This window comes from Cupressus sempervirens, chromosome 10, assembly GCF_028749045.1.
Source record: "Cupressus sempervirens isolate cs-2001-9-10 chromosome 10, ASM2874904v1, whole genome shotgun sequence".
Lineage (NCBI taxonomy): Eukaryota > Viridiplantae > Streptophyta > Pinopsida > Cupressales > Cupressaceae > Cupressus > Cupressus sempervirens.
Genome location: NC_143127.1, coordinates 333081799 through 333109395, shown reverse-complemented (window position 1 = coordinate 333109395; position 27597 = coordinate 333081799). Strand labels below are relative to the sequence as shown.

At 34.0% G+C, this 27597-nt stretch overlaps 1 protein-coding gene across 1 annotated transcript in view; it reads right to left on the bottom strand.

The window, feature by feature from the left end:
- The window catches only part of LOC149533965 (uncharacterized), a 217401-nt gene that overhangs the window by 25698 nt on the left and 164106 nt on the right, over positions 1 to 27597 (bottom strand). The window contains exons 9-11 of the mRNA XM_089805941.1: positions 2836 to 2915; positions 2227 to 2593; positions 1280 to 1455 (exon numbers count right to left, since the gene is read on the bottom strand). Coding sequence (XP_089662067.1) covers positions 1280 to 1455; positions 2227 to 2593; positions 2836 to 2915 — 623 coding nt within the window. The remainder of the gene's footprint in view (positions 1 to 1279; positions 1456 to 2226; positions 2594 to 2835; positions 2916 to 27597) is intronic.

Here is a 27597-nt window from a genome sequence, read left to right as displayed (position 1 = left end):
TTGAGCCTTTTTTTTCCAATAGATTTCTTCTCTAATATCCCACTCAACTAAATCAGCAGAAGCTTGGGATTCTGCAATGCCAAGAGCTTCTAAAAAACCCAGAGCCTGAATCTGCCTGGTAATAACATCAAGACGATCCTGAGCCCTCTTCTTCATAATATGGAGATTACCAAAACAATCCTATTCCAATGCTTTAACTTCCTTTTAGCAAATTGAAGTTTTTTAGAGGAGTACATAGCAGTGCCATAGGCAGGGCCTCTCTGTCTCCACTAGTGAGCCATTAAGTCATGAAGAGAAGAGTCTCGAAACCACATCAGATGGAACTTAAAGGGAGGGTTCTTAAGGATGGCAACATAACTAGTTGTGAGCTTAATAGGCCAGTTGTCAGAACCTCTCCAATCAAGAATTTTAGAAGAGAGCGAAAGACAACCATAATTCCAAAAGAAAGAAACAAGGAACCTGTCCAAGCGTTCTAAGATAGCATCATTTCCAACTATTCAATTTTTCCAAGTAAAGATCCCATTGAGAGGTTTTACATTAGAGAGATGTAAAAGATTAATATTTTGTCGAAGAAGCTCAGAAGAAGGACCCAAGCGAGCTAGCCCACCCCTCTTCTCCTCTAAACTGAGAATAGAGTTGAAGTCTCTAGCCACAATCCAAGGCAAGAAATGATGATAGCTTCTAACATGCTTAATATGATCCCAAAGCTTAGACTTGCCAGGGAGATCAATAGGAGCATACACAATAGTAACAAGAATCATCTTGCCAGTCCCTAGAGAGGAAGCAACCATTGAAAGAGCCAAGAGGCAAGAGACCCAGTAAAGTGGCATAACTTTCCTAGGATCCCAACTGATGGCAAGACCACCAGAGCTCCCCAAAGCACCAATACACTGACATTGGCCTAGAAACAAAATGTATGGAGAAAATCTAAACATGGAGTCCACTGAAAGCTTGGTGTTCTGGATACAAAGGATATCTCGAGAATGCTCAACCACAAGATTGTGAAAAGCTTTTTGTCTAGGGATACTATTCAACCCCCTCACATTCCATGAGAGAATAATCATTGAGTAGAGTGGGGAAAATTCTCATCCAAGGTCTTGAAAACCCCAGACTCTACCAATAAATCTCTTGTAAGTTTAATTTTTTCCTGATCTTTCTTTTGCCCAACTCTTGAGGGAGTAGTAAAAGACACTTTCTTAAATGGTCTTTGAATCAAGCCCAAAGCAAGAGAAGATCCCTTTCCTTTACCAGAGGAAAACACATCTTTAACCAAATCTACCAGAAGAACATCATCCTTTTCCTGTGGAGTAGGAGAAACCACAAGGGCACCAGACTCAGGGCCAACAGAAGTCTCTGGCATATGCTGAACTACAACATCCTGGTTGCCACTAAGAGTAGAATTCCTCCCCTCTAAACTAGTAGCTACACCTTGAGCCTCTACAGGAATACCTTCTTCTGTAACCATATTGTCAAGAACCTCAAAATGATTAAACCCTGAGTCCACTTGCCGATCTAGATGAGATCATTTTCGACCCTGCCCCTTAGCACGGTTTTGAGCCGAGATAAAACCATCCTTATCAAAACCAGTAGAATTGGATGGCCCTAGCCTCTGACGTGAAGTGTTCATATGAGCTTTCCCTTTACCTACACTATTAGACTAAGCATTTCCTTTTCCACTAACATTTTGACCATTCCCCTTTCCATCATTAGCCATCCTTGGGCAAGAAAACCCAATAGGGGTACCATTGCCTTTGGAGGCTTGAGGGCATTGATGCTCTAAATGACCATATACATGACAAAGGTGGCAATGAAAAGGAATAGATTCATAGTCTAGCTATTGGATTCAAGAAGAAGAACCAAGACAAATTTCTAGAGAATCTGGCAAAGGATTATTTAAATCAATTTCAACACAAATATGAGCATAGGAAATAGCCTTTTTGTCCAGAGATTGGTGGGTTATAGCAGTCAGCTTTCCAAGAACAATGGTGATCTGTCGCAAGATATCCTCACACCAGAACTCCAAAGGAAGTCATGGTAGGCAGACCCAAATAGGAACTCATGAAGGAAGATCCTTAGTGGAATTGAACCCCGAATGCCAGGGTTTGACAAAAAGACCTACTCTGTCATAAAAATATGGGCCTCCCTCAAAGACCGAGTTTCAATCTAACATGCAAGAGAAATTCACCAAAAAGTAGCTATTCCCAGCCAACATAATGTCCATATGACCTTTCACTTTCCATGAACAGTGAATCCAAGCTTCCAGAGCTACCAAGGAAATATAAATACCAAGAAACTTGCATATCAATGCATGTCTAGCCAAATAGTCCACATCCTCCATTATTTCTTTTGGAGGAATAACCAACACAAGCTGATCCTGGCTACGCAGAAAATAACCATTAACTTTATTTAACTTTTGGCGCTCGCTAACATAAAATGGCTCCTCCTGTGACTGTGCCCCAAGAGAAGATCCATCACAACCAGAGGCTCCAGCAAGAATGAGACTTGTGGAAACCCCACTCGCAGCCATAATAGCCAGGCAGAAAAACTTTGAAAAAAAGCTCTTAAAACTTGTTTTCCACAATAAACACAAACCCTGTACAACAATAATTGTCCAATATTGAATCTACAAAAGGTCTCACCTAGATACAAGAGAAATGGGGCACTCTCCCTATGCATGTACTACAAGTTAAACATAAAGCTTGAGACATAATCTTCCAAGGTCTCATCATCTTTCTATGACATTTTGAAGATGTCATTTTCCTTCATATCACTAACTCTACAATACTCCTTATATTGAGAAAGAAATATATTCTTCATTGCATCCCAATCCCTTACAACATTGGCACCTATTCCCATGAACCATCTTAGAGCAACCTCTTTAAGAGTAGATGGAAACAATTTCAACATATGAGCATCTGTTGCATAATCATATCTCCTACATAGGATATCAAATTAAAAAGGGTAGTTTTAAAGTCTTTAATGATAAGGCCATAAAATGCGGGAAGTACAGAGGTAGGTATGTTCTTTAGATTACTATTGTTGTGCAAATCAAAAATGGGGAAATGAAAGGTAGGTTGATACTTAGGTTCAACAAAAAAAAATTCAAGTGTAGTGACTGCTTAGATGGTGGAGGTAGCTAATCTTGTGCATCAGCAAATGGATTTTCATATAGTTCTTCTTCTTCATTCTAAACTTGGGGTTCCTTAGGTTTAGGATTAAGATATCTTTTGGTTCAATTTGGATATTTTGAAAAAAGAATCTCCCAAGATTACCTCTTCTTCTAGGCATAAAATTGCACAAACTAAAATAAGGCAATGACTCTAGGAGTGAATTTGATTGACACCATTTGTAAAAATGGTACCAAAAAGGGTTGGTCAGTATAATGCCTCTATAACTAAGGATTGGAAATCCTTATTATAATGGCTATTTATCTTTCACAGTGCCAAATATTATACTAGAATAACATACTAAGCTCAATAAGTTATCGACTACAAACATAAAATTCAAATGATGCCCACAAATTATATGCTCTAACCCATCTTAAATCTCATCATAAATATGCAACTAAAATGCTAAAGGAAATAAAAATGTATGGAATTAAATAGTAGTCTAACCGAACACTCTGAAATAATTCTACAAACATGAAAATAAACTATTTTCTTACATTGCAAGAAACAACCAACCATTTTGTTACCATATGGCTGCAAGAGCAAGAAAAAGTTCTAAAATACTTCTATCCTATTAAAACTAAAAACTAATTCGTACTTAGCTATGAACAAAGTTCACCTCATGCATGGGACCCCATGAAAGAATGAATGAATAACAATGCAGTGATTAAGAACTATAAATATCATTTCATTCATAAGTAAAACACAAGTACATATTTTAGCAACTAGATTATATTTATCACTACTGTTGGGTTACAAGAGAATTGCACACAAAAACACTAACTCTCCAAGGAATCTAAACTCTAGCTGATTTATAACATCAACATAAAACATAACTCCCTAAATCTAGGATCCTTCAACATCATGGATATGACAATACTAAAGATACAAAACAAAATTATATAATTAATACAAGATCAGTTTCTGTTCAGTTGCACATGAATTTAGGAGTTCATGGCTTCTAGATTTAGTCCATAATGGTTGATAACCACTTTGGTGAGCCCACAATGGTAACTATTGATAGCTAAAAAGTCATGGAATCATTACGAGCTTGAAAAAATCAACCAAATTCATATCATTACTTTTTCCTCTAATGTTGACTTCTTCTTCTCTTGCTAACTCACCATTTCTCTACAAAAGATTGATGTGCACATGGAAAAAATGTAATACATATCGAAGATAAAATTCATAATAATTTTTTCTTATATTAGTTTTTCTCTTATCACATGGCTATAGGAATGACTACCCAATCAATATAAGATAGAAAGATATTATATTTCATACCATAAAACTATGTAACATATATGTAAAACATATTCATTCAATCTTAGAAATGTCAAAGTGTGCACACATATAACAATATAATAATAAGCAGTCTAAATAAGAATATCAAAAACTCATAAATTTTCTAGGTCCTTAATCATAAAAACATATAGAAACATCAACCAAATAGGCCTTAAATTGGCCTCATCAACCACCTTGATGCTATTACACTATATAGAGTTTTTTCCTTTATCAAAATTTCATGTCATGTTGTTGATTAGTTTAGGGTAAGCATGATAATTGGATATCATGTACCGAGGAAGACTAGAACCCCATATCCTGTGATACATTCCCCTATACTTTTCATTATTATTTTTTAGTAAAGATCAAAATATAAATATGACTGAAAAGGTCAATGACTTGTCTGAAATTTGGTCTATTAGGTATAAAATTAGAGCCATACCTCTACTAGAATCAACCATTTCTAATTCTATATTTTGTGGCCTACATACCACAATCATTAGTGCTTGAGAATATATAATGTATGTAAATACATTGATTATTTATTGGGTGCAAGTTTCTATGCTTGAAATTGACATTCTACATGAAGAATCATTCAATAACCTAAAAACGAGAGACTCCAATCTTTTTACAATAGATATGTAAATTTTATGATTTGGCAACATGAAAGAAAGTAGGTTCCTAACTACCCAAAACATGTCCATGCATTTCCTTGGTCTTTTTGTGTCATGTGGATGGAAAAGGAGAGTACAAACTATTTGCACTCAATGTCATTCCGTACAATAACGCATTGAAAAAAATGGTTCATGACAAAACAATGTAAAGGAAATGCCTTGAGATAGGAAGGATGATACTAGTTGTTGCCTCGTTAAAAAAGGGAACTAGAAAAAAATTGAGGTCTGGAAAGTGGATAGAAAGAAAATGTACCTATTGGTACTTACTGACATAAAATGCATGACTAACTGACTATTTACAAGAAGGTATAGTGGGTTATTAATGGAAACTTTTAAGCTAAATCTGATTTACTAAGATCTCAACCAAGGTACCTTTCATATCCTCTATCTAAAAATTATTTCCACCTTCTCGTTTTGAAGTACATATATGTTCTTTCTATAGAGCATTAAATTTGGCATGCTAACTATCTTTCATACCCTTTCACTATATTTTAGGACTAAGTCTCCTTCTTTAAAAATTAGATATGATTTTATCTTGTCATATTACCTTTTGACAACTCCCTAGTATCATATGAGAAAACTGTGGGCCCATTTGTAATGCTTTTGTCGATTTAAAATGTAGCCAAACTTATATTTATAGAACTATCCTCTAAAATCTCTATTAACTTAGAAGCTATATTGTTTGAATATTCATTAAAATAAAAGAGAGACCTTCTTCCCCATAAGATAAATTGTATGGACGATTCATTTAAAACTTCTTTTCAAAAAAATCCTATCTTCTAGTAGAGAAGAAAAGAGATACTTGTGTACTTTTCATTCATGCTCTGAGTCAATTCTGTTCATGATATAGAGTAGATTTTTATATATTGACTCTATCAATTTATTTCCTTGAGGGAAATAATTAGAACACGACCTCAAAAAAATACCATTTCTTAACACAAAATTGAACATATTAGTTTTAATAAATTCCCGTGGAATATTTTAAATTATTAATTTTTGGGGGTCAAACATGGAAAATAACTCATTGAAAAAGTTAACAATCTCATTTATAGTAGCATTCTTCAAAGGATCTACTTCTATCCATCAAGTCAATTGATGTAAAGATTTAGTCATGTCCAATAATCAAAGTGGGTTAATTATCTCGATGAATTAAAAACACCATTGGGGAATAAGTTCATCAATCATGATGGTATTTAATGGCACAAAAGAATTATTTTCCCTTCAATTAAGGAAGTTCCACTTTTTACAATATTTTTTACCTTTTTAGAATATTCAATGAACATGGTTGGCTAATAATGATGTACTCACATTATCTTGAGAGCCATAATTTTTGTACAAAAGTAGCCACCAAATGTACCATTACATAGATTTCTTCTAAGATCTTCTTCTTGGCAGTGGGCCAATGTCCCACATAGTGTTTGTGACATAGATCAACCACTTACCATGGTTCTATAAGATTATTGGTTCTATCAAACATTAACAAGTAGATCTTTTCATGCAACAACAACTTTGGCCTTTCTAACAATTGGTATCAGAGCCTGGTCAAAAGTTCATATCTTGTAAGCCATGGTGAGTGATGATGGGAGGGGGATTTTTGGCAATGGGCCATTGTCCCTTGCAGGGTTTGTGACATGGCTTAACTACCTTCAGTGGTTCTATAAGACTACTAGTTGTATTGGGCATTGATAGCTCGATCATCTGGTGCAATGACAACTCTGGCCTATCCAATACTTCTAACACTAAGCTTCATTTACATATCTCAAAACAAATCCAATGAAATTCCTTCCAAATACTAAACATTCAAATAGAAAGTATCTAGTGTCTTTTAATTTGCAGTACCTTCTTTCCTTCGAGGGGAAGTGAAGATTCTACACCTTCAACCAGAGAGTATCTCAGGTCTTAATTTCTAATATCTTGCTTTGTTGGAGGGGAGGTGAAGAGGGTATATTTGTGGTAACATAAAATTTATCCAATTACCTCTACATTCATTCACTTCTTTGAGATGATTCACCATGATGATTTCCTCTACCTTTTTTCTACAGTCTCTCTATGATATATTCAGAGAGACCTCTCCCTTGTAATAATTTAGTTGGTCATACTTATGCACCATGAAATTGGTGATCTAATAAGCTCTCTTCTAAGTGATCTATCCTCCCATAATTTAATATTGTACACTAGGATGGGTTGAGTACACCAAAGTCTTATTACATAAGAACAAATTTATGAATTTATAAAAGGCACTTTACTAGAGTGTATGCTCCATTTGATTTTTTTTCTTCTGAGTCAGAACAACCACCAAGTTGTTTCAACATTCATAAACATATATTTCAATATCCTCTAGGAATTTTGGGACTTGTAGCACTAGTAAAATAGCTATTGTCTCCTTGATATTTTCAAAGGAATCCTTCCATTCTAAGGTCCAAAAGAAGTTTTTTTCCTTTCACAATTTAAAAGTGATAGGACACACCAATCATGAAAAAAATATAAAATAAATTGTCAAAGGTAAATTTTACCTTTATAAGGAAAAATTGATTTTCCTTCTTATTGGATAAGAGAGGGATCTCTAAGATAACGAGTCCCCAAATTGTTGGAATTTTTGAAAACCTTGCTAAAGATTGGTCAAATGATCTTCCTTTTTCTTTGAAAATATTTTTGACTCATCTTAGTATATTAAAATGATTATATCTTCAAAATTAGTTCATGTCATTATGGAAAGAGGCTCATATACTACACAACAAATAACATATCAATATAAATAAAAATTTCCCATTTGGTGGTGAACATTATCTTGTGTTGGTTGTTCAAAAATTCATGAAGAAGATCCCACCATTTCTCTTTTGGTTGGGCATGAATTTGAAAACCCACATGATATGTTTGATTGGATAGACGATTTTGGATTAAATCAATGTATTCATCTCTTATGTGAAAATAGATTCTACATTGGGATTGATTGGTATGCGTTTCTCTATTATTGGTTTTATCCCTTCAGCAAACTCAATGCTATACTCTATAATAATCTTTTATAATATTTTAGGTCATAATAATTCAATGCAATGATGACTTTGTATCTAGCATGTTGAATCAAGGTATTCTCTCTATAGTTTGGTTATCTCTTTCTTGATTTTTAACTTCCTACCATATGTGACCTCTAGCTCTTCATAGTCCTACTCTTATATCTTTTGAATTCATCAAAATTAATTAAAATATTTAGGTGTATCATCATAATTAGACTATCCAAGTTTATCAAAATTTGAGGAGGTTTATTTCCTCTTAGTTAAATGACATGATCTTCATAAGGTTCTTATTTTTCGGTTACTAATGATCTATAAATGTTCCATTGCACCAAAAGAACAAAAAATTGACTTGTCATTCTCAAATAGTTGATGATGATTTTGATTATATAGTGTAAGGTTTTATTATGGCATAGACTTAGTATTAATTTGGAAACAAATCATTGGCATGTTAAAAATGAGAACCAATTATTTATAATTGATCAACATTTGTATTATACTTCTTTGGGGTTACTATAATATTAAAAAACATTAAGTCTTTCGATCAAGTCGCATATTCTATGTGGACAAGTTCTCATATGATGATTCATGGCCAAAGAGACGCTACAAACTTTGTTAAATATTAATTATGATTTTCTAAACATTATTTAGTTTCTTTATTCCCATTATCTTAGTGAAGTCTAGCCCTCTAACTAATTTTTCATATTCTTCATCTTTCTATGTCAAATAAAAATAAAAATAAAAAGTGTTTTTCACTTCCTATCTGAAGGATTAGATTGGGTAGATATTACTTCCCAAACCGATCAAATATGTTTTCCTATCAAAATATATTATCCATTCTTAAGAGGCTTGAAGGTTGGTAAAATAATGTTCTTCACCTATGATCCTTTGCACTGGATGGACCTAATCCAACATTACAATGGTGCCCAACCAAGTATCATGGAATTTCCAAAAATGATCTTCTTTGAAGAACTTATTTATAATAAATTCTTTGATTATGGCTGTAGTAACCTCTTCATCATACATCTTAATGCAGTATACTTCTTCTTTAGAAATGGAATTGTGGGAAAACTAAAAATTTAGTATAGGCTCATCAACTACATGGTTTTTATGCATGATTTGTGACAATACTATGCGCTTTGCCTCATGCTACATTCTCAACATAAAGTAGGACAAGTCAAGTAATATGAAATATCCTATATTTGTAGTTAAATTTGTTAATTGGTAAACACAAAAAATAAGGGGGATGTCAATGAGTGTAATTTCTTGTGTGATTGCAACTGTTGTTGTAATATTCCTTAGCCAAATTGAGACCTACAACTATTGGTTTTGGGGTTTCCTTGTTGTTTAACATTCTAAATCTTTCCAAAACCTGATTTGCATATTTCTCTTGATAAATAAAAATATCATCATGCAATTTTTAACTTCTATGCCTAGAAAGTATCTCTAGAAACCTTAATTTTTCATTTTATACTCATACTTCATCGCTTTTGTGGAATCAACAATAAAGAAATCACTATCCCCAGTAAAAATCAAATCATCATCATATAAGAAAATATTTAAAACTTTTCCATCTACTTCCTTGATCTAAAGAGTAGGTTTGCCATCAATTGTTCTATAATGATTTCTCATTAAATATAAGTGAATCAAACTCTATTGTTCTCTTGGTTCTTTTTTCATCCCATTAATATCTCTCTTTAGCCTATACACTTTACCTTCTTCACCCAAGACTTCTTAACTAGGTGGCTACTACAAATACACTTCTACTTTGAACACACCATAATGGAAGGCAAACTTCACATCCATTTGAAATACCTTCCACTTGAGTTGGGATGCAATTTTTATGACAACATGCATACTATCTATTGTTGTTGTGGCATCATAATCTTTAGCAAATTGTTAGTTGTATTCCTTGACCACCATATGTGTTTTATCCTTATCTATTTTTCTTTTAGCATTACACTTGTTCTTATACACCCATTTCACGCCAATAAATTTCTTGTTGGGAGGAAAATTAGTTAACTCCCAAGTTTTATTTATTTCTACTGCATATATTTCCTCATCCATGGCCTCACACCATTTATCTTCTTTTACAACTTCTTCAAAGTAAATTGGATCACCATGAGAAATAATTACAAATTGTAATGTCCCCATTTTGAAGGTAATTTGATTTAATTAATTGAATTTAATAAAGTGACTTGAATTATAAAATATTTTATAAAGTCACTTAATAAAATAATGTTTTAGAAGTTTGTGGAAGAAGTGGAGGAAAAATAAAATAAAATAATATTCCTTCTAGAAGGTGACTTGAGAAGGTCTAGAGGGAGGCCGACCTATTGAGGAAAATGAATAAATAGGCATCTTGGGCTTCATTCTTGGCATCCAGATTTGTCATTGATGTTGATATTTGTTGATGTGCATTGTGGAGCCTAGGGTTTCTATAGTAGTCACAACTAGCCATTGAGAATGAAAACTCTCAATTGGTATGCAATTTTGAGGGTGTGAAAGATCACCTGAATTATTGCCATTCTGGGAAGGATATTTCAGTCCTTTCACTTGTGCTTAAATGGAGGCCAAGGGCCAAGTTATTTTCTGGTTTGGAGTTTCAAGTGGGGTTGCATTTTCATCATATCATCTTTAGCATTATTTAGCATTCAGTCTCCAGCATTCTCTGAATCCAGGTTCTTCATTTCAGTTTGTAGTTGCAACAAATTCTCAGTTGTATTTAGCCAGTTAGGGTTTTGTTTGTAATGTGCCATGTTGAAATGTTTTGATGCTAAAAATTGGATATCATATGTAAAAACATTTGGTTATCATTGAATGAATATATTGGCACTATTTTACATCAGTTATTTAAGTAGGTTTGTGGCACAACAATTTACTTTATTCAGCAATATACTTTTAGTAGTGTATTAAATTTAGGGATTTTTTAGTGGCCTATTAGAAAGGGTCATTACAGTGGTATTAGAGATTTCATCATGCCATCCTGTGATTATTCAAACAACATATGAGTGAGAGAGAAATCAGATGTTATAACAGGGAACAATGGAAACAACAATATTAGAATCTACAGGTTGAAGGGGATGCATCCTCAAAAGCATTAAGAGAAAGAGATAGTAGAAAAATAGTTCAAAATATGGCAGAAGAAGAAAATAGGGATGCAATAGCTTTAAGGAAATTTGATACCATGCTTGATATGTTGTCATGCTTATTAGCAAAAATGGATCAGCAAGCCACTCAAAATCAAAACACAGCTAAAGATAGTTGAGATAATGAGGGAAGGTCTATACATCATGCTGAAGACACTAGATGATCAGCCTCTAGGCCTCTTTTTCCCACCTTTATATGAAGAGAAGAACAACCACATGCTACTCCAGCTATTTCCTTTGAAGATGAAGCTAGATAGGTTTACTTGGAGTATACCAATCTCCCTCCTGATATGAGAGACATATGAATGTTTGATCAATTCATGAATCAAAGGAATATGAGAGGAGGAAGAGATGATAACTATGCTCCAAGAAATGACTATCAACAAACACTAGGTAAGATTTCCATGCCTTACTATGATGGAAGTAACAAATGCATAGCTAGGTCTTGGGTTCAAAAGCTTGATAATTATCTTTCTTTCAGATCGATTCCTGAAGAGGATGCCATAAGATTTGCCACACTAAATGTTGAAGGAGCTACTCATGAGTGGCAGTATAATGGGTTAGTCACTCTTGGAAACAACCTTATCAATACATATGAGGAGTTTACTAATAGATTGATTGAAAGGTTTGATGTCAAAGATCTTGATGTGACTTTCCATGAACTGGCACAACTAAAACAACATGGTTCCCTTCATGCTTATGTGAATGACTTCCAATAGTTATCGGTCATGGTTCCTAACATTAGGGAAAGAAGATTGGTGGTCTTATTCATGGAAGGATTGATGGAGCCATTGAAGGGTGGGTTGAAATCTTTTAATCCTCCCTCACTATAGGAAGTAATGAAGAAGGCTAGGGTCATGGAGTTTGTAGCACCAAAGAGAAAGACCTTGCATAAGGAAATGCCTTCAACAAGAAATGAAACTCTCCAACAATCAGACAAGAGAGAGAAATCAGCATCTATGATGGATGAGGAGACACAAGAAGAGTTGAAGAAGAAGAAATTATGCTATTGGTGCAAAGAGCCTTACAATAGAGATCATGATTTCCCTTTGTGGCCTAAGGGCATGGCAAACCATTTCATGTGGGCATACTATGAGGACTCTGATTCTGATGAAGTTGATCAGTGAGCTATTTTAGAACTTAATCAGGGTAAGGAAACTTCTACTCCCATGACATATATTGCCAATGTTCAGGATGAGACTACATTCAAGTTTAGGGGGACAGTTGATGGACAACATTGCATTGCTATGCTTGATACTAGTGCAACATATAACTTTATTAATAGAGATTTTGTAGCTCTTTGTAGACTCAAGATTGAGGATTTTGATGGATTCAGAGTTCGATTAGAATATGGATATACTCTCACATGCACCAGAAAGGTTGCTAGTCTCACTTTGAAATTGAATAGCTATGAGTTACATTCAGATTTTTATGTGATCAACATGGGAGAGATGGACATAGTTTTGGGAATGAAGTGACTTCAAGACTTTAGAGTATTTACCCTCAATGTACCTAAGATGGAAATGTCGTTTGAGGTTGATGGTAGGAGGCATGTATTGAGGGGTATTATGGATGAAGGCTTGCATTCTATTAGAGGGTTGGATAGTAAGAGAAAGAAGAAAGTGATTCAGGAGAAATCTAAGATGATTCACAATCCATTATTCAAAGTGGAAGATGCTTGGTCATATGATAATTCACTCTATGGCTTGAATGATGATATCTCTCTTGATTCCAGTCTTGAGATGAGCATTGCTGATAGTATTTGTGGTCCTACTAGTGCATCAAGATTACAAATGGGGCCCATAAAGGAGATTTCAGAGGTTTACATGGTGAGGAATGCTCATAGCTTCATTTTTTATTCTCACGTACATGACTTATTCATGATGCACAATTCAAGAATGGATGTGTTGAATAGTTGGGGTGATAGTTTATCTTGCGTGAAGTTTGGAGGCAAGGATGATCAACCTCTTGGCTTGCTTCCACTTGAGGCCTATACTTCTACAGCACTTGGTGATGGTATTGAGTTGGTACAACTGAACAATTGATAGTTTGAGAAAATGTTGCAGGAGTTGTTTGGTGATGAGAGTGACATTATGTAGTTCTTCTTGTGGGATCCAGGCGATGAATTTCTTGAGGACAAGCAATTTAAGGAGGGGTAGACTGTGATGTCCCCATTTTGAAGGTAATTTGATTTAATTAATTGAATTTAATAAAGTGACTTGAATTATAAAATATTTTATAAAGTCACTTAATAAAATAATATTTTAGAAGTTTGTGGAAGAAGCGGAGGAAAAATAAAATAAAATAATATTCCTTCTAGAAGGTGACTTGAGAAGTTCTAGAGGGAGGATGACCTATTGAGGAAAATGAATAAATAGACATCCTGGGCTTCATTCTCAGCATCAAGATTTGTCATTGATGTTGATATTTGTTGATGTGTATTGTGGAGCCTAGAGTTTCTACAGTAATCACAATTGGCCATTGAGAACGAAAATTCTCAATTGGCATGCAATTTTGAGGGTGTGAATGATCACCTGAATTATTGCCATTGTGGGAAGGATATTTCAGTCCTTTCACTTATGCTTAATTGGAGGCCAAGGGCCAAGTTCTTCACTAGTTTGGAGTTTCAAGTGGGGTTGCATTTTCATCATATCATCTTTAGCATTCAATCTCCAACATTCTCTCAATCCAGGTTCTTCACTTTAGTTTCTAGTTGCAACAAATTCTCAGTTGTATTTAGCTAGTTAGGGTTTTGTTTTTAATGTGCCATGTTGTAATTTTTTGATGCTAAAAATTGGATATCATATGTAAAAGAATTTGGTTATCATTGAATGAATACATTGGCACTATTTTACATAAATTATTTAAGTTGGTTTTTGGCACAACAATTTCCTTTATTCAGCAATGTACTTCCAGTAGTGTATTAAATTTAGGGTATTTTTAGTGGCCTATTGTTAAGGCTCATTACACAAATTTACTACTCTCATCAATATCACTACACCTTTGATCTTGATATATATCCTTTAGAACTTTAGTCATTCTTGGTAAAAGAGAGGCATGAGTAGAACTATAATTTTCACTAGTATTGTTTTGTTGTGTAGGCTACGTCAGGAGCTATTTAGGATTATCAAGAGCTCTTTGTGTATTAATCTTGAGTTATTAGAAGCTATCAAGAGTCAAGTGTCTAAATATCTCTGATTGCTTCCCTTTCTACCCATTTTTATCAAGAGTTATCTAGATTTGTCCATAGCCATCCATATCTTCTACTGCTTCATCTTGATGACCATCCAACTCATCATCCCCATCAATAATAGGGACTTTACTTAAAGTTTTAGATAATGTATCTATTGATCCATCCCATGACTAATTCTATATGAACTCAACATCTCTTGAAATGGTTATCTTCTTGGTAATAGGGTTATACAATTTGTATACCTTATATTTTGAACTATAACTCGTGAAGATACACTTTCACACCCTTATCATTAAACTTTTGTCTGTGATCCTTTTTTATGTGTGCATATCCTACACACAAACACACTCAATTGTTTAATTGTTCATCTATGTTTTTCCCATGTCTCAAGAGGTATCCTATCCTAGAATACCTTTGTGGAATTTTGTTAATCAAGTAAACTGATTTTGTTACAACTTCTCCCCAATATTCAGTTGGGAGGCATTTGGCTTTCATCACAATTCTTTGTATCTCAACGATAGTTTTGTTCTTTCTTTTAGCTACCCTATTTTGTTATAGAGGGTAAGTGATTGTAAGCTCTTTCCTTATACCATTATACCTATAAAATATTGGAGGTATAAACTCCTCTATCTCACCTTAGGAATTTGATGTAAAGTCCACTTTCTTTTTCAACCTCAACTTTAAACTCTAAAAACTTATAAAAAGCTTCTGATTTATTTTTCAAAAAATACATTCAGGTTCTACAACTCAAATCAGCAATAAAGATCATAAAATAATTACTCCCTCCTATGAAAGTAACTTGCACAGAGCCAACCAAATCAATATGCATTAATTCCATTGGTACTCTTTCCCTTCTAGAGTTACCAAAATTTAAGGGCAACTTATGTTGTTTACCCAAATATGATCCTCATGCTTGCTACTAGACTCTACAATACTTGGAAAAACATCCACCATGATTTTTTTGGATAATAAATTTAGACCAGCATTGCAAACATGTTCGTATCTTAAATGCTATAACTTTGATTAGTCTTCAATCACGCTTCTTAAAGTCGATTCCTTCTATACTATTGTACATACTTTCTTGGATGGTGTAATATCAAATTGAGAGTAGAAGCATGTCTAAACCTTCAATGAAAATATTTGGTTCTTTGTCATTTTCCCTACAATAGCATCATTATTACTCTCATATTTCTCATGAATGATACACTTGTTATTTTCTAGCAACATTTTTTATCCATTCTAAATGAGTTATCCAATAGTCATAAAATTGTGTCTTATACCAAGGGAAATATAAATATTATGAATTTCTTTCGTTTGACCTTGCTTGGTGTGGATCATAATATAACCTTTCCATATAGTAGAAATAGTTTCACTGTTCCACATATTAATTTCAGACTTATAATTCTTATCAATGAAAGGTTACTACAACTATTTTCCAAATACATAATTTTAGTGCTTCCTTCTTTACAAATACTACACATGATGAAAGTTGTATTGTTATTTATTTCTCCAACATTTACACTAGTTACATTATCATTTTGTAATGGATGATCATTTTTGTTCTTCCAGAATTCATTTTCATAATTTCCAAACCTGTGACAATAATAATATTCAACATTGTTCTTATTACACCTATTATTTCTTCTACCTCCTTGGGGGTTACTTTGAGAACAACTTGATCCCTCACAACGAACTTCTCTTGTTAAGATTTCTCCACTATTATTTATTTTTCAACCTCTTCTCTATTATTTTTCAACTAGTTTATCAAACTAAAGACTCTAGATATGAACTCTAAAATAGGTTCATTTTCTTTTATAAAAAGAGACTCAAATTATTTTTGAAGCATCTCCAACTTCACAACAAAAAATTGATCAGACCCTTTGAATGGTAGTTTCAAGAATACCCCATGCTTCTTTAGAATAATTAGTTGTTGTTATTCCTAGAAATAATGGCTCTATCAAGGTTGCTTCAATTAGGCTCATTGGCCTAGCAAATTTTCTTCTTGTCTCTCTCAAACAAGTCTTTTGATTATTTGTAAGAAAATAAAATAGAGAAGGTTTTGATTATTCGACAAACTATTTTATAAAAGATCCCACAACCATTTTATATCATAATGGTCTTCATCTTCCATGTCCAAATGTAATTTTTTTCCCATTAAAAGATGGTGACTACTGCCAACTTTCCTTTTATCTCCATTCATGTCTTATGCATAATAACTTCAAATACCCATCAAATACAAGTTCCCAAGCTCACTAGGATTAAGGGTTTAATAGCTTTAATACCATGGCATAATTTTAGAAGTAATGACATAGTCAAAAACACCAAAATTTATGCTCCCAAATCAAGAAGATTAATAGATGCATAGAGATTGTTGTTTTGTTATCCAACTCTATAGTGGAATGAAATTTAAATGGAGGCAATAAACTAAGAGGTATCTGTACAACTATCTTTCTTGCATTTATATTCAAAACTAAAATACTAGTTATAGATTACAATATAAAAAATAAGAAAACATAAACTACAACACTTAGTGGTTGTGAACAAAAACAAACTAAGATTCTTTGAGCTCTTACAATTTTTTGGAGCAATCACTATAATGGAGCAATCCTCTACAAAGTTTTTCTAGCTTGCCATTATTTTTCTATTGGAATTCAGTGAAAATGACTATAATGGCACTGTAGGATGGAGAACACCACCTAACTGCTTGGATTTTTGGTTGTGGGTGTTTTTGTTTTGGCAATTGTTCCCTTGGTGAGCCTAAGAAATTAGATACACATTTGTAGACTATAAGGTACAAACTAAGTTAGTATAGGCTTTACTTTGGGGATTGTCTTGCACTTATAAGGAAAAATCAAGGAACACTTGTAATAGAAGTATACGTAGGAATTCCTATGCCTCAATAAGGTTGTTCTTATCTCTTATTTCTAATATATAGGCAATTAGGAAACTCACACTTCCTAGGTTTGTATAGTTTTTTTATGTCAGCATTCAAATATTTTAGGTAGAAGGAAAGACCATTGGAACTCGTTGGTGAGAATATTTGAGAATTGTGTTCTATTTCCTATGGATCCTGGGTATGTGTAGGATCATGGTCAACCAAACTATGTCCTTAAGTGGTAATGAAAAATTACCAAATTAGGGTTATGTCAACTTGACGTGCAATTTTCAACTTGTTATGAACTTTCTATCAATAAATTGAGAGAAAATACTCTTGAGAAAATTGAATTTGGTTTGTAAACTGCTAGGCATTTTCTAAAAAAAAAAAATTAAAAAAATTGATTAGTCAAAATTTTTAATTTTAATGCAATAGTAAAAAAAATTTAAGACAAAAATAAGAAGTAGACATATGTCAAACCACCTTAATAAAAACCAAGTTATAATATTTTCTAATAAGATTCTAGATATAAGAAGTAGACTCATGCCCAGATGTGACACATATTTTTGGGTATTTTATTCTTGATAAATAATAATTATGAATTTTCTACTATAGTATTTTTAGAATTAAAAAACTCTCACGTCTAACCACCTTAACTAATTCAAAACTATGCAAAATTTAATAACTTTTTTTTCCTTATAGTAGAAGAAGTGCAGAATGTGATGCATCTTTTGGATTTCAAAAATGTTGTACTTTTTGAAAGTCATAATTAGTTTTCAATCAGTGTGTCAATCAACACTTTATACATCTCCATTAGAAAATAAGTAATAATTACTAACTGACCTCATAATTTGATAGACATTACATTTATGGAAAGCTAAGAATATTCTTAAGAAACCAGTTTTGTTTAATCAAATTTGAGTAAAAAATAATAATCATTAGATACATGTTTGGAGTAAAATATAGACAAGAATAGGCCAAAAACACATTTTTGGGATGTCTTTTAAGTTGACCATGTAGGGGTGGTATCCAAAGATATAATAGGCCTTATAAAGGTATTAAATTTTGGGTTTGGTATCAACATGCATGGGAAAAAAGTTGCAATAGATTTTGAAATGCTTTGAGGCATTTAAGAACTACATACTTTTCTAATTGCCACTTTTTGGTAGACCATGATCCAGCACATGCCTACCTACAATTAAAATCAACTACAACCTCTTGAGGAGCTCTCATAATATTGATAAATAGGTGGAGTCTGAAAGAGTGATCACCCTTTTCACAAAAATGACCGTAGAATAAGTACCCTGATTCATGTGAAGTTTTTGTATCTTTGGATGAAGTGATCTATACTAATGAAACACTTTTCATTTTAAAGATGTCGTGAGCAATCTTAGGGATATATTATGCTTAATAATATGGTGTACCATGCAGGTATTAGCTAAGTCAATGATATGCTCAACAAGGGTTTTTTCCATCCTTGTTAATTAATTTTAGCAAAATATTTTGAATAATTAGAGGGGATGGCATCCTAGTTGAGATTGGCAGCTAGAGGAATGATTCAGATCCTAGAATTTCAACTCAAAAGTTTATTGTAGCAATAGGTATTGCATTTGAGGCCAATATTACACTTTATGAGCATGATGAAGCCTTATATCTAAAATGTGCACCTAGGAGAAAGATCAATTATCCTAGATAACAAGTTGTTATGGATAATTTGATAGCCCTATGACTCATTTACTTAATCTAACTAGAATCAATGATGGTTAGTTCTGATGGGTGATCTATAAAACTAAACAACTGATTTGTAATTTAGAACAGTAACAACCCTTAAGGAAAGTCTAAGTATCATGAGATTGAATTTTCCAATACTCAAAAAAATCTCCACGAGTTTGGGCCAACTCTATATGAATAAGGGAGGATAGTGTTAGTGTAAATAATTAATTATTATTACACTTTACTTAATTTTATTTTGGTTAATGCATTATTTTATTATTTATTAGTTAGACACCTGAGAGTATGTGTACTTATATGAGTTGTTTTCTTGACAACACAAGAGTTAGCAATTCTAATTTAGCACATGGTGTTTACAACATAGGAGTTTGCATATTTATCTGAGTTCTCATGTAGACAACATAGTTGTTCGCACTCTAATTAAGCACATGGTCTCTACAACATCCTTTTACGTGACACACCTATGTAAGCTTATCCTCTCATCATTGCACTAACTTTTATGCTCAATGGAGAATAATCCACTCTTAGTGGACATGTGCTTAGTTGTGAGTCTTATCACTCCTAGTCAATCTAGTGGTCTTTATATACAGGAACTTCTAGTGTGTATTTACAACAATTCATTTTCATATTGTTATTCTGATCATACTTTATTGGTCCATATTGTGCTAGTGCTTGAGCCTCTTGATCTTGTGTGATTTTTCCCTCGGGAAAATTCTTACATAGTATTAGACTTAAGGAAGTGTCATTTCATAACCATTGGAGATCATTTTTGCCTCACCTCTTGGAGGACCTTGATTTAGATTTAGAGTATATGTAGCTATTGGGAGCATCTAAAGACAAAGCAAACATCACGACTACATCCGCAGTGTTAATTCAATGAATTTTGACTATAAATTTGCCTACCCTAGGCCATAGTCAAATTTGAGGCAATTTTTTTTGCATATCAGCACCCAAAGGCCTGATTTGCGAATTTGGTATGATCATTTTTAGATTTGTGTAATTCATTTTTAGATCTGTATTTAATTTCTGACTTTGCAATTTTTGAAATTTCTCTGCAAATTTTTTTTTTTTTTTGGAACTTTTTTTGGCCTATTAGGTCTATAGAGAAGCATTTTTTTGCAAAAACTAGGCAGTCAAATTCTAGTGCCCATAGAATATTCAATCATAATCTGGCATATTCTATTTATAATCGGTAGTTTCAACTTCCACAAACCAGTGAAGCAAACCCACAGTAGCAACTTCATAAAATCTAGTGGCTCTCTAAGCCATTTTTAATTTGTGTGAGCTTTGGCATTTATTTTGCCGCAGTATTCACCACATGATGAATGTGGGACTAAAGTCCCACACCCACCATTGGTGCTCCACCTCTCCTCCACAAGTGTCACTGCTTCCATTGACCCCATACTCAGCCACAACTGAAATTCACTAGTCACCATTTGTTCAGTTTCTAGGTCCAAGATTCCATAGACCCATCCTCCACACCAGCATCCAGCATGACACCATGTCACCCCTTCCCCTATCAACATAGTCACTAAGACAACTCAACCTGCAACTTCAGCATCAACTATGACACAGTCACCGTCCATGTGTAATAAAAAATAATTGACCATGACATCTACCAAGTTAGTTGTACAGATTGACACATCATCTATATGACCTAATACATCATTGACCATACTACCATGTTAGCTAGGCTAGCCTTTTTTGTTGACATCAACTTTTCATGAGCCTAAATTTGATGCCTATTTGACCCTCATAAGATGGCTAGATTGCATTACCATAAAGGCCATTTGGAAATCAAATTTAACATAGTGTTTGCCTAATCAAACCCCTCTCCATATACAGTTTTGATTTGGCACTCCAACTTCAAGAGGCCATATCTCAGTCATCCAGACTTCAAATCAGGTGTAGTTTTTTTTTGGGTAAAATTTCCTGAACTTTTTAGTAGTGAATATTATTTTCTACTTTTAGTGCAAGGATTTGTCAGCAATTTCAATTTTTGGTGATTGTACCTCTCCAGTCCTACATTTTGCAACTTCAAATGCTCTATACGGGGTCATCTGGACACATTTTTAGGTTTAGTTTTTTCTAAGCTACATTGCTAAGTACCAAATTTTAAATCCAAAAGGAGGTTGTAAATAGAAAAATCAGAAGCCCATTTTTGTCCATTTTGACAAGTGGCCTATTGTAAATACACTACATAGAAAGTGTCAAAAGCATCATTTTTGGGGGAGTTCTTTAATTGAGTGAATTGAGGGGGGGGTGTGTGTCTTGTGGTCTTGTGCCTCTCTCTCTCTCTTGTTCTCTTTTAATTATTTATATCATGGGTTCACCAAAAACTCCACTTTTAACTTCACACAATTATACATGGAAAGATATTGTACGGAGTTGACTAATGGAAAAATATTTAAATCTATATGTTTATGGTACAATTGAAAAACCCACTGATGCTAATACAGAAGTTGATTGGCAAGTTAAAGACTAGGCTTTAGGAATCATTAGGAATTGTGTTGATAGAGATCTCTTCTTCCACATTTCCAACTTTAAGGATGCCAAGGGTGCTTGGGAGAAACATGAAGGGATGTATGGTAAGGTGGATGACGAAAAGGGATTCCAAATTGAGTATGATCTACTTCCATTGGATCCTAAGAATTTTGACACAACTCAAGACTATGTCAACAAAGCCAATGACTTGAGAGAACTACTTAAGGATTTTGTGGTAATCCCATGAAGGATGATAGATTGATTCATTACATCTTGAAGATGCTACCTTTAGAGTATGCATCTTTTGTTTTGAGTTACAACACTCACAAGTTGACCATGAGAAATGCATTCACTAAGTGTTCATTTGTTCCATTTGCAGAAATGTTGATGTTGGAACAATCCAAGTTGATAGATATGGGAATTCTCAAGTCATCCAACTTTATAACATTGGTGGAAATGATAGATCAATTTAACAGATAACTTGATTTGGAGGTGGAAATAAAGTTCAGCTCCTTCCTGATTTGGTAATGGTGGGAAATCTTAAGGATGATTCATTGGTTGTAGTGGGTAAAGTTAATCATCACACAATGCTTAATTCATTCTCTCACTTTGTGCCTAAGTCTCCTTCATATGCCTTGTTGACACATTCATAATTACAAAGTAAATTATGGCATGAGCAGTATGGACATCTTATCTTCCACTATCTTCATCAACTTAGCTCAAAAAATATTGTCAAAGGTCTACCTATGATCAACTTTTCTAAGTGTGTGTGTTCAACTTGTTCCATGGATATGGATCTAGAAGAAAAGTATGACAAAGTGAAGTCTAGGAGAGAATCAGTTGTTCTAGAGTTGGTTCACATTGTTTTAGTAGACCCTTTTGCAGTGAGATTAGTTAGCAAGGGTAACTACATTCTCACTTCCATGTATGAATTTTCATGCTACACATGGGTCTACTTTCTTAATCACAAGAATGAAGTGTTTGTTAAGTTTCTAGTCTTCAAGAGTCATATTAAGAAGCAATCAAGTAAGGTCATCAACGTTCTTCATATGGACAATGAAAGTAGATATATTAACTCAAGACTTAGAGACTTTTGTGAACTTGAGGGTATTGATCTTTAGAATTTAGTTACATTTAGTCCACAAAAGACAAGTGTTGCAGCAATGAGGATTAGAACTCTTAAGTCAATGGAAAGTTGCATGATTCAAGCTAAGTCTCTTAATCCATCACTTGAAGTAGAAGTTATAAGTAGTTCCAATCGCATCCTTAATAAGTCTCCTCATAATGTCTTAGATGGAATGACTCCTTTTGAGGCATAGTGCAGAAGAAAACTAGTTGTGAATAACTTCAAAGTTTTTGGTTGTCTAGCATGGGCATATATCTTCAAGGGAATGCAAGGCACCACCACCATGACCTTGTACTTTCATTCGATATGATGAAAGTCTTAAGGAATATAAACTTATGGATCCTAAGACTCATGAGCTATTCATAGCAAGGAATGTTCACTTTGAGGAAAGTTCACCTAGCCTATCCTCTTATCCCCTCCATACTTCATACATTGTGCAAACTAATAGTGACAACAATGGTAATGATTCAACAAGTTCAAATCTGGGGGATCCTATTGATAGATGTAGGATGAGATCACAACATCAAAAAATTCCACATGCATAGATTGCTACAGTGATAGGTCCATGTAATTCAGTACAGTTGGGTACACCTTTTCTTCTAGTTCTAGAATCAGGGAATGACTACATAATAGATATTTTAGGCTTGTTTGTGGAGTCCTATTTAGTAGATTTGGGAGACATTATTGATGATATACATCTTCTATTTGATGAAGAAGATCCTTCTTCAGTTGTTGCAAGGGAACACTCTAACCCTCTTGTCCATTCTCTGTATGATCAGTCTTACAAGGTTGATATGATTGTGGATCCTTATGTATAGTAGTTGCAAGAGGTCTCTTTATGATTTGAGGAGAGAATTGGTTCTTTGGGATATGTACCTATAACATTGTTTCTTCCTAAAGGGAAGAACATTACTTAGAAGTCATGGATTAGCTTCTACATTTAGCTTTGAGCAGATATTTCTGATTGACATTCTATAATTGTGGGGGGGCAGGGGGTCTAACTTATCTCCTTTCTTCTTTTATTTCTTCTATCTTATGCTGGGCAGGGGGGGCGGGGGGTGCGGGCTTTTTCCTCTTATGGCATTTTGTCCTTCTCATACTTCTCTATTGTATATACATGATGTATTGTGTAATAGCAGGGTCTTAATTACTCCATCCATCCATGCATTTTGTTTTTTCATCTCTCTTTTTGGGGGAGGTTTTTTCCCATGAGGTTTTCCCTCTTTCTCCATTTTTAGAGAGATTGCATTGTACTTGTACATCGGTACCTAACATGGCCTATTAGTTGTGACACATCATGCATTTTCATTCTAGCTTTTATAAGCTTAAATGCATTCCCCTAAGTTGCACTTAAGGGGGAGTGTTAGTGTAAATAATTAATTATTTTTACACTATACTTGAGTTTACCTAGGTTAATGCATTAATTTATTATTTATTAGTTAGACACCTAGGAGTATGCGTACTCATATGAGTTCTCTTGTTGACAATACAAGAGTTAGCAACTCTAATTTAGCCCATGGTGTTTACAACATAGTTGTTTGCACTCTAATTAAGTACATGGTGTCTGCAACATCTTTTTACGTGGCACACCTATGTAAGTTTATCCTCTCATCATCACACTAACTTCTATGCTCAATGGAGGATAATCCACTCTTAGTGGACATGTGCTTGGTTGTGAGTCTTATCACTTTGATGACTCCTAGTCAGTCTAGAGGCTATTATATACAGGCACTTCTAGTGTGTATGCACAACAATTAATTTTCATATTATTATTCTGATCATACTTTATTGGTCCATATTGTGCTAGTTCTTGAGCTTCTTGATCTTGGGTGATTTTTCTATAAAGCAAATTTGTATAGCTAGAAACATAAGAAACTAGAAATAAAATTAACTAGGGGTGATGTGCCAAATCATTTTCCTACTTACTACAACATTTTCAGTAAATTGTAGAACCTCAACCTTCAAATGAATTTTTTTGCTATAATTTGGCATAGTAAACCACCACCCCTTCATTTTAAAAATAATATCATAGAGACAAGATCCTATGCACAAATATATTTTTTACAGAATTTCATGCATGCATTTATAAAGTTTGGGGGGAAAAAAACATTCACAGATACCTATTCATCTATCAACTTCTAATAACCTAAAATTCATGCAACACATTTTTACCTTGACTACTTTCAACTGATAGAGCTAGTTTTCAACATGATTGATTACAAAAAATAATTTTAACACAAAAATAAAAGAGGTTTATGGGATAATGAACTCTCAAATTGACATACACCATTAACTTATTCAATAATAACCAAAACTAAAAAGACTCTATAGAAAATAGTCAAATTTGAATCGACATAAAACTAACCAAAAATAAATTATGTGAGTATGAAAATATATAATTGAACATCCAAAATCAAATACCCATCTAGTTTAATTATCAGCATTTTTTTCCAGCACATAATCAAACCTCAAACAAGAGTAAAAATACTAAAAGCCCAAAACTGCAACAAGAAAGATTATTTTTTCTGACCAAAATCTTCCCACGATCAAACATCACTTAGAGAAATCATGATATGAGTTCATTGAAGGAACTATTGTAACATTATCACATGATAACGCTTCTCTTCTCAACATGTTTCCAGGAAAAATGAAAAAACTAGTATCCACAATCACTAGTAAGACCTAGAGCTCCTAGATTATTTTATCTTGCAGTGGTACTAGACACACCACTAGGTGAATAATGGGACTAATCTAGTCCTAGGGTGAGGTATATTAAGGTGAGAAAGCCTCTCAAGGTCTAAGTTGCCCATACTTGCTCAATGAGGTCAAATTGAGCATCTTTTTGTTTGGTAGGGTAGAGTGGTCACATGAGTGTTTTTAGGACCTTATTACATGTTTTTCATCCCTTTTATTCTCTTGGAAAGGTTTGGCAACCTTGGGGCCAAGTTTGAGGTTCAAACACTAAAAAATACAAAAATTGATCAATGTTGACATTGACAACATCGACAACTTTTTGTTGCATTCAAGAAAATTTTCAATTAGAGTTTGGTAATTGTCTGGAGCAATTGGGACTAGTGTTGGGATGTGTTTAGAAGATCATCCTTGACATTTTGGAAGGGTTGGAATTTTAACCAATCCTAGTGTGTATGGACTGAATAACAAGTGTTTAGTGATAGTTTTATGCTTTTGAAGATCTTGGTACTTTAATGGATTAGATTGGAATTCTTATTGTTTGAAGAGATAGAAGAGATTGAATTATTTACACAATGTGTTAGTGTTTTTGTGAGGTTTTAGTTGCTTGTACAAATTACTTTGGTTTTTAATTGCCTATTGTTCGGAATCTAGTATTGGAGGAAGACGGAGTCATAACTCCCTCTCCTATCGTATGATCTATATGGCCTCTTGGTAATGGGGAGATGACTCCTTTTACATGTTGTATAGTGAAGGATGGCCCCTAGAAATTTGAGCTAGTGTTTTTAAGGTGATGCCCTAAGCGAGCCAATGTTGCATCGCTAGGGATCACAGTCTATAGAAGAGGTGTTTGGTGTGGTTGAATGTTTGAGATACTTCAACTAGAGGTTGGAATGCATTGGAGGATGTTGTGTTGAAGCCCCAACATCAATGGGAGTCATTAAAGGAATTTATATTGAAGGAAAAACAATTTTTTTTTCAAAGAGCCTATTAAACCCTTGGTTTTAGGCTTAATTTGTGGTTGTACTATACAGACAAGTTGAGAACCCTATACTACAAAAATATTTGAGTTCTCTAAAATGGGTGTCGATATCAGTGATTTATTTGACCCCTTGTTAAGGACTCTTGCAAGTTATTTGGTATTTTCTTCATTGGGAGGGTTAATTGCTTTTAGTCCTATTCCGAGCATTTTAGTGAAATCTTGCACAACTTTTTGAAATCAATTAGGGTTTCAAGTGTGATTGTGGTTGTGAACCTTGGAGAGAACAAAAAGGTTTCCCTAGATGACCATTCATCCATTAGGGTGTCATTTGAGAATTTGGAGTTGATTGTAGTATAGGGCAGTTGTTATTCCTACTAATTGGTGTTCACTAATAAAATGACTTAGAACCTCTTAGTTAGGATCTTAAGAAGAATAGGGTAATAGAAACCCTATTAAGTAAGAAAAATGCCTAACGTGACCCTCAAGAAAGCTAGGGTAGGGGGAAGATTGGTTATCACATAAAAGTGGTATCAAAGTAAGTTAAAGACTTGGGAAGGAGGTGTATGTTTGTAGCTATTGGAGATTTAGTAGGTGAGTAGAGTATGGTGACTAACACAAAGATAGTTAAGGAAGTTGATGAAAAAAAGGAGAAGAATAGACTCATTGAGGTAGCCTTGGAAAAGGTGAACACAAATTTTGATGAAGTTGCTAATGGAGCTAAGAAGGAAGAAGAAGATAATGAGAAGGGTAAACAAATAGAAAAGGAAAATGTTCTCCATGAGCTAGACCCTATAGATTGAATGAGGAATCTTTCTTGAAAGCTATCGAAGCCCTAGGAGGGAAATCCTTGGAAGGTGTGTTGGCTATTCAATGGAGAGATGGATATAGATGCAGTGATGGATTGGTTGGATGGTATGGATATAGTTTCAGAGGTTATGACTTAGATCTAAGAAGCAAAAAGAAGAGCCAATAAAAATAGCTAGGTACTTGGGTGGTTTGAAGTGGAATATCTATGAGGATCTTAGTTTGTGGACACCTACTACTAATCAAAGGTGATACCGGCTAGCCCTAAAGGTGGAGGTAAATAATAAAAAGAAAGGGGATTCTAATTTTAATGACTGAGGCAAGGGAAGAAATCAAATAGGGCAAAGAGGAGGTTACCAATGTAAAGGTAATGAGCAGAGAGACCAAGGTGAGACTAGGCTGATAGAGAAAGCCACTGAAAGCTCT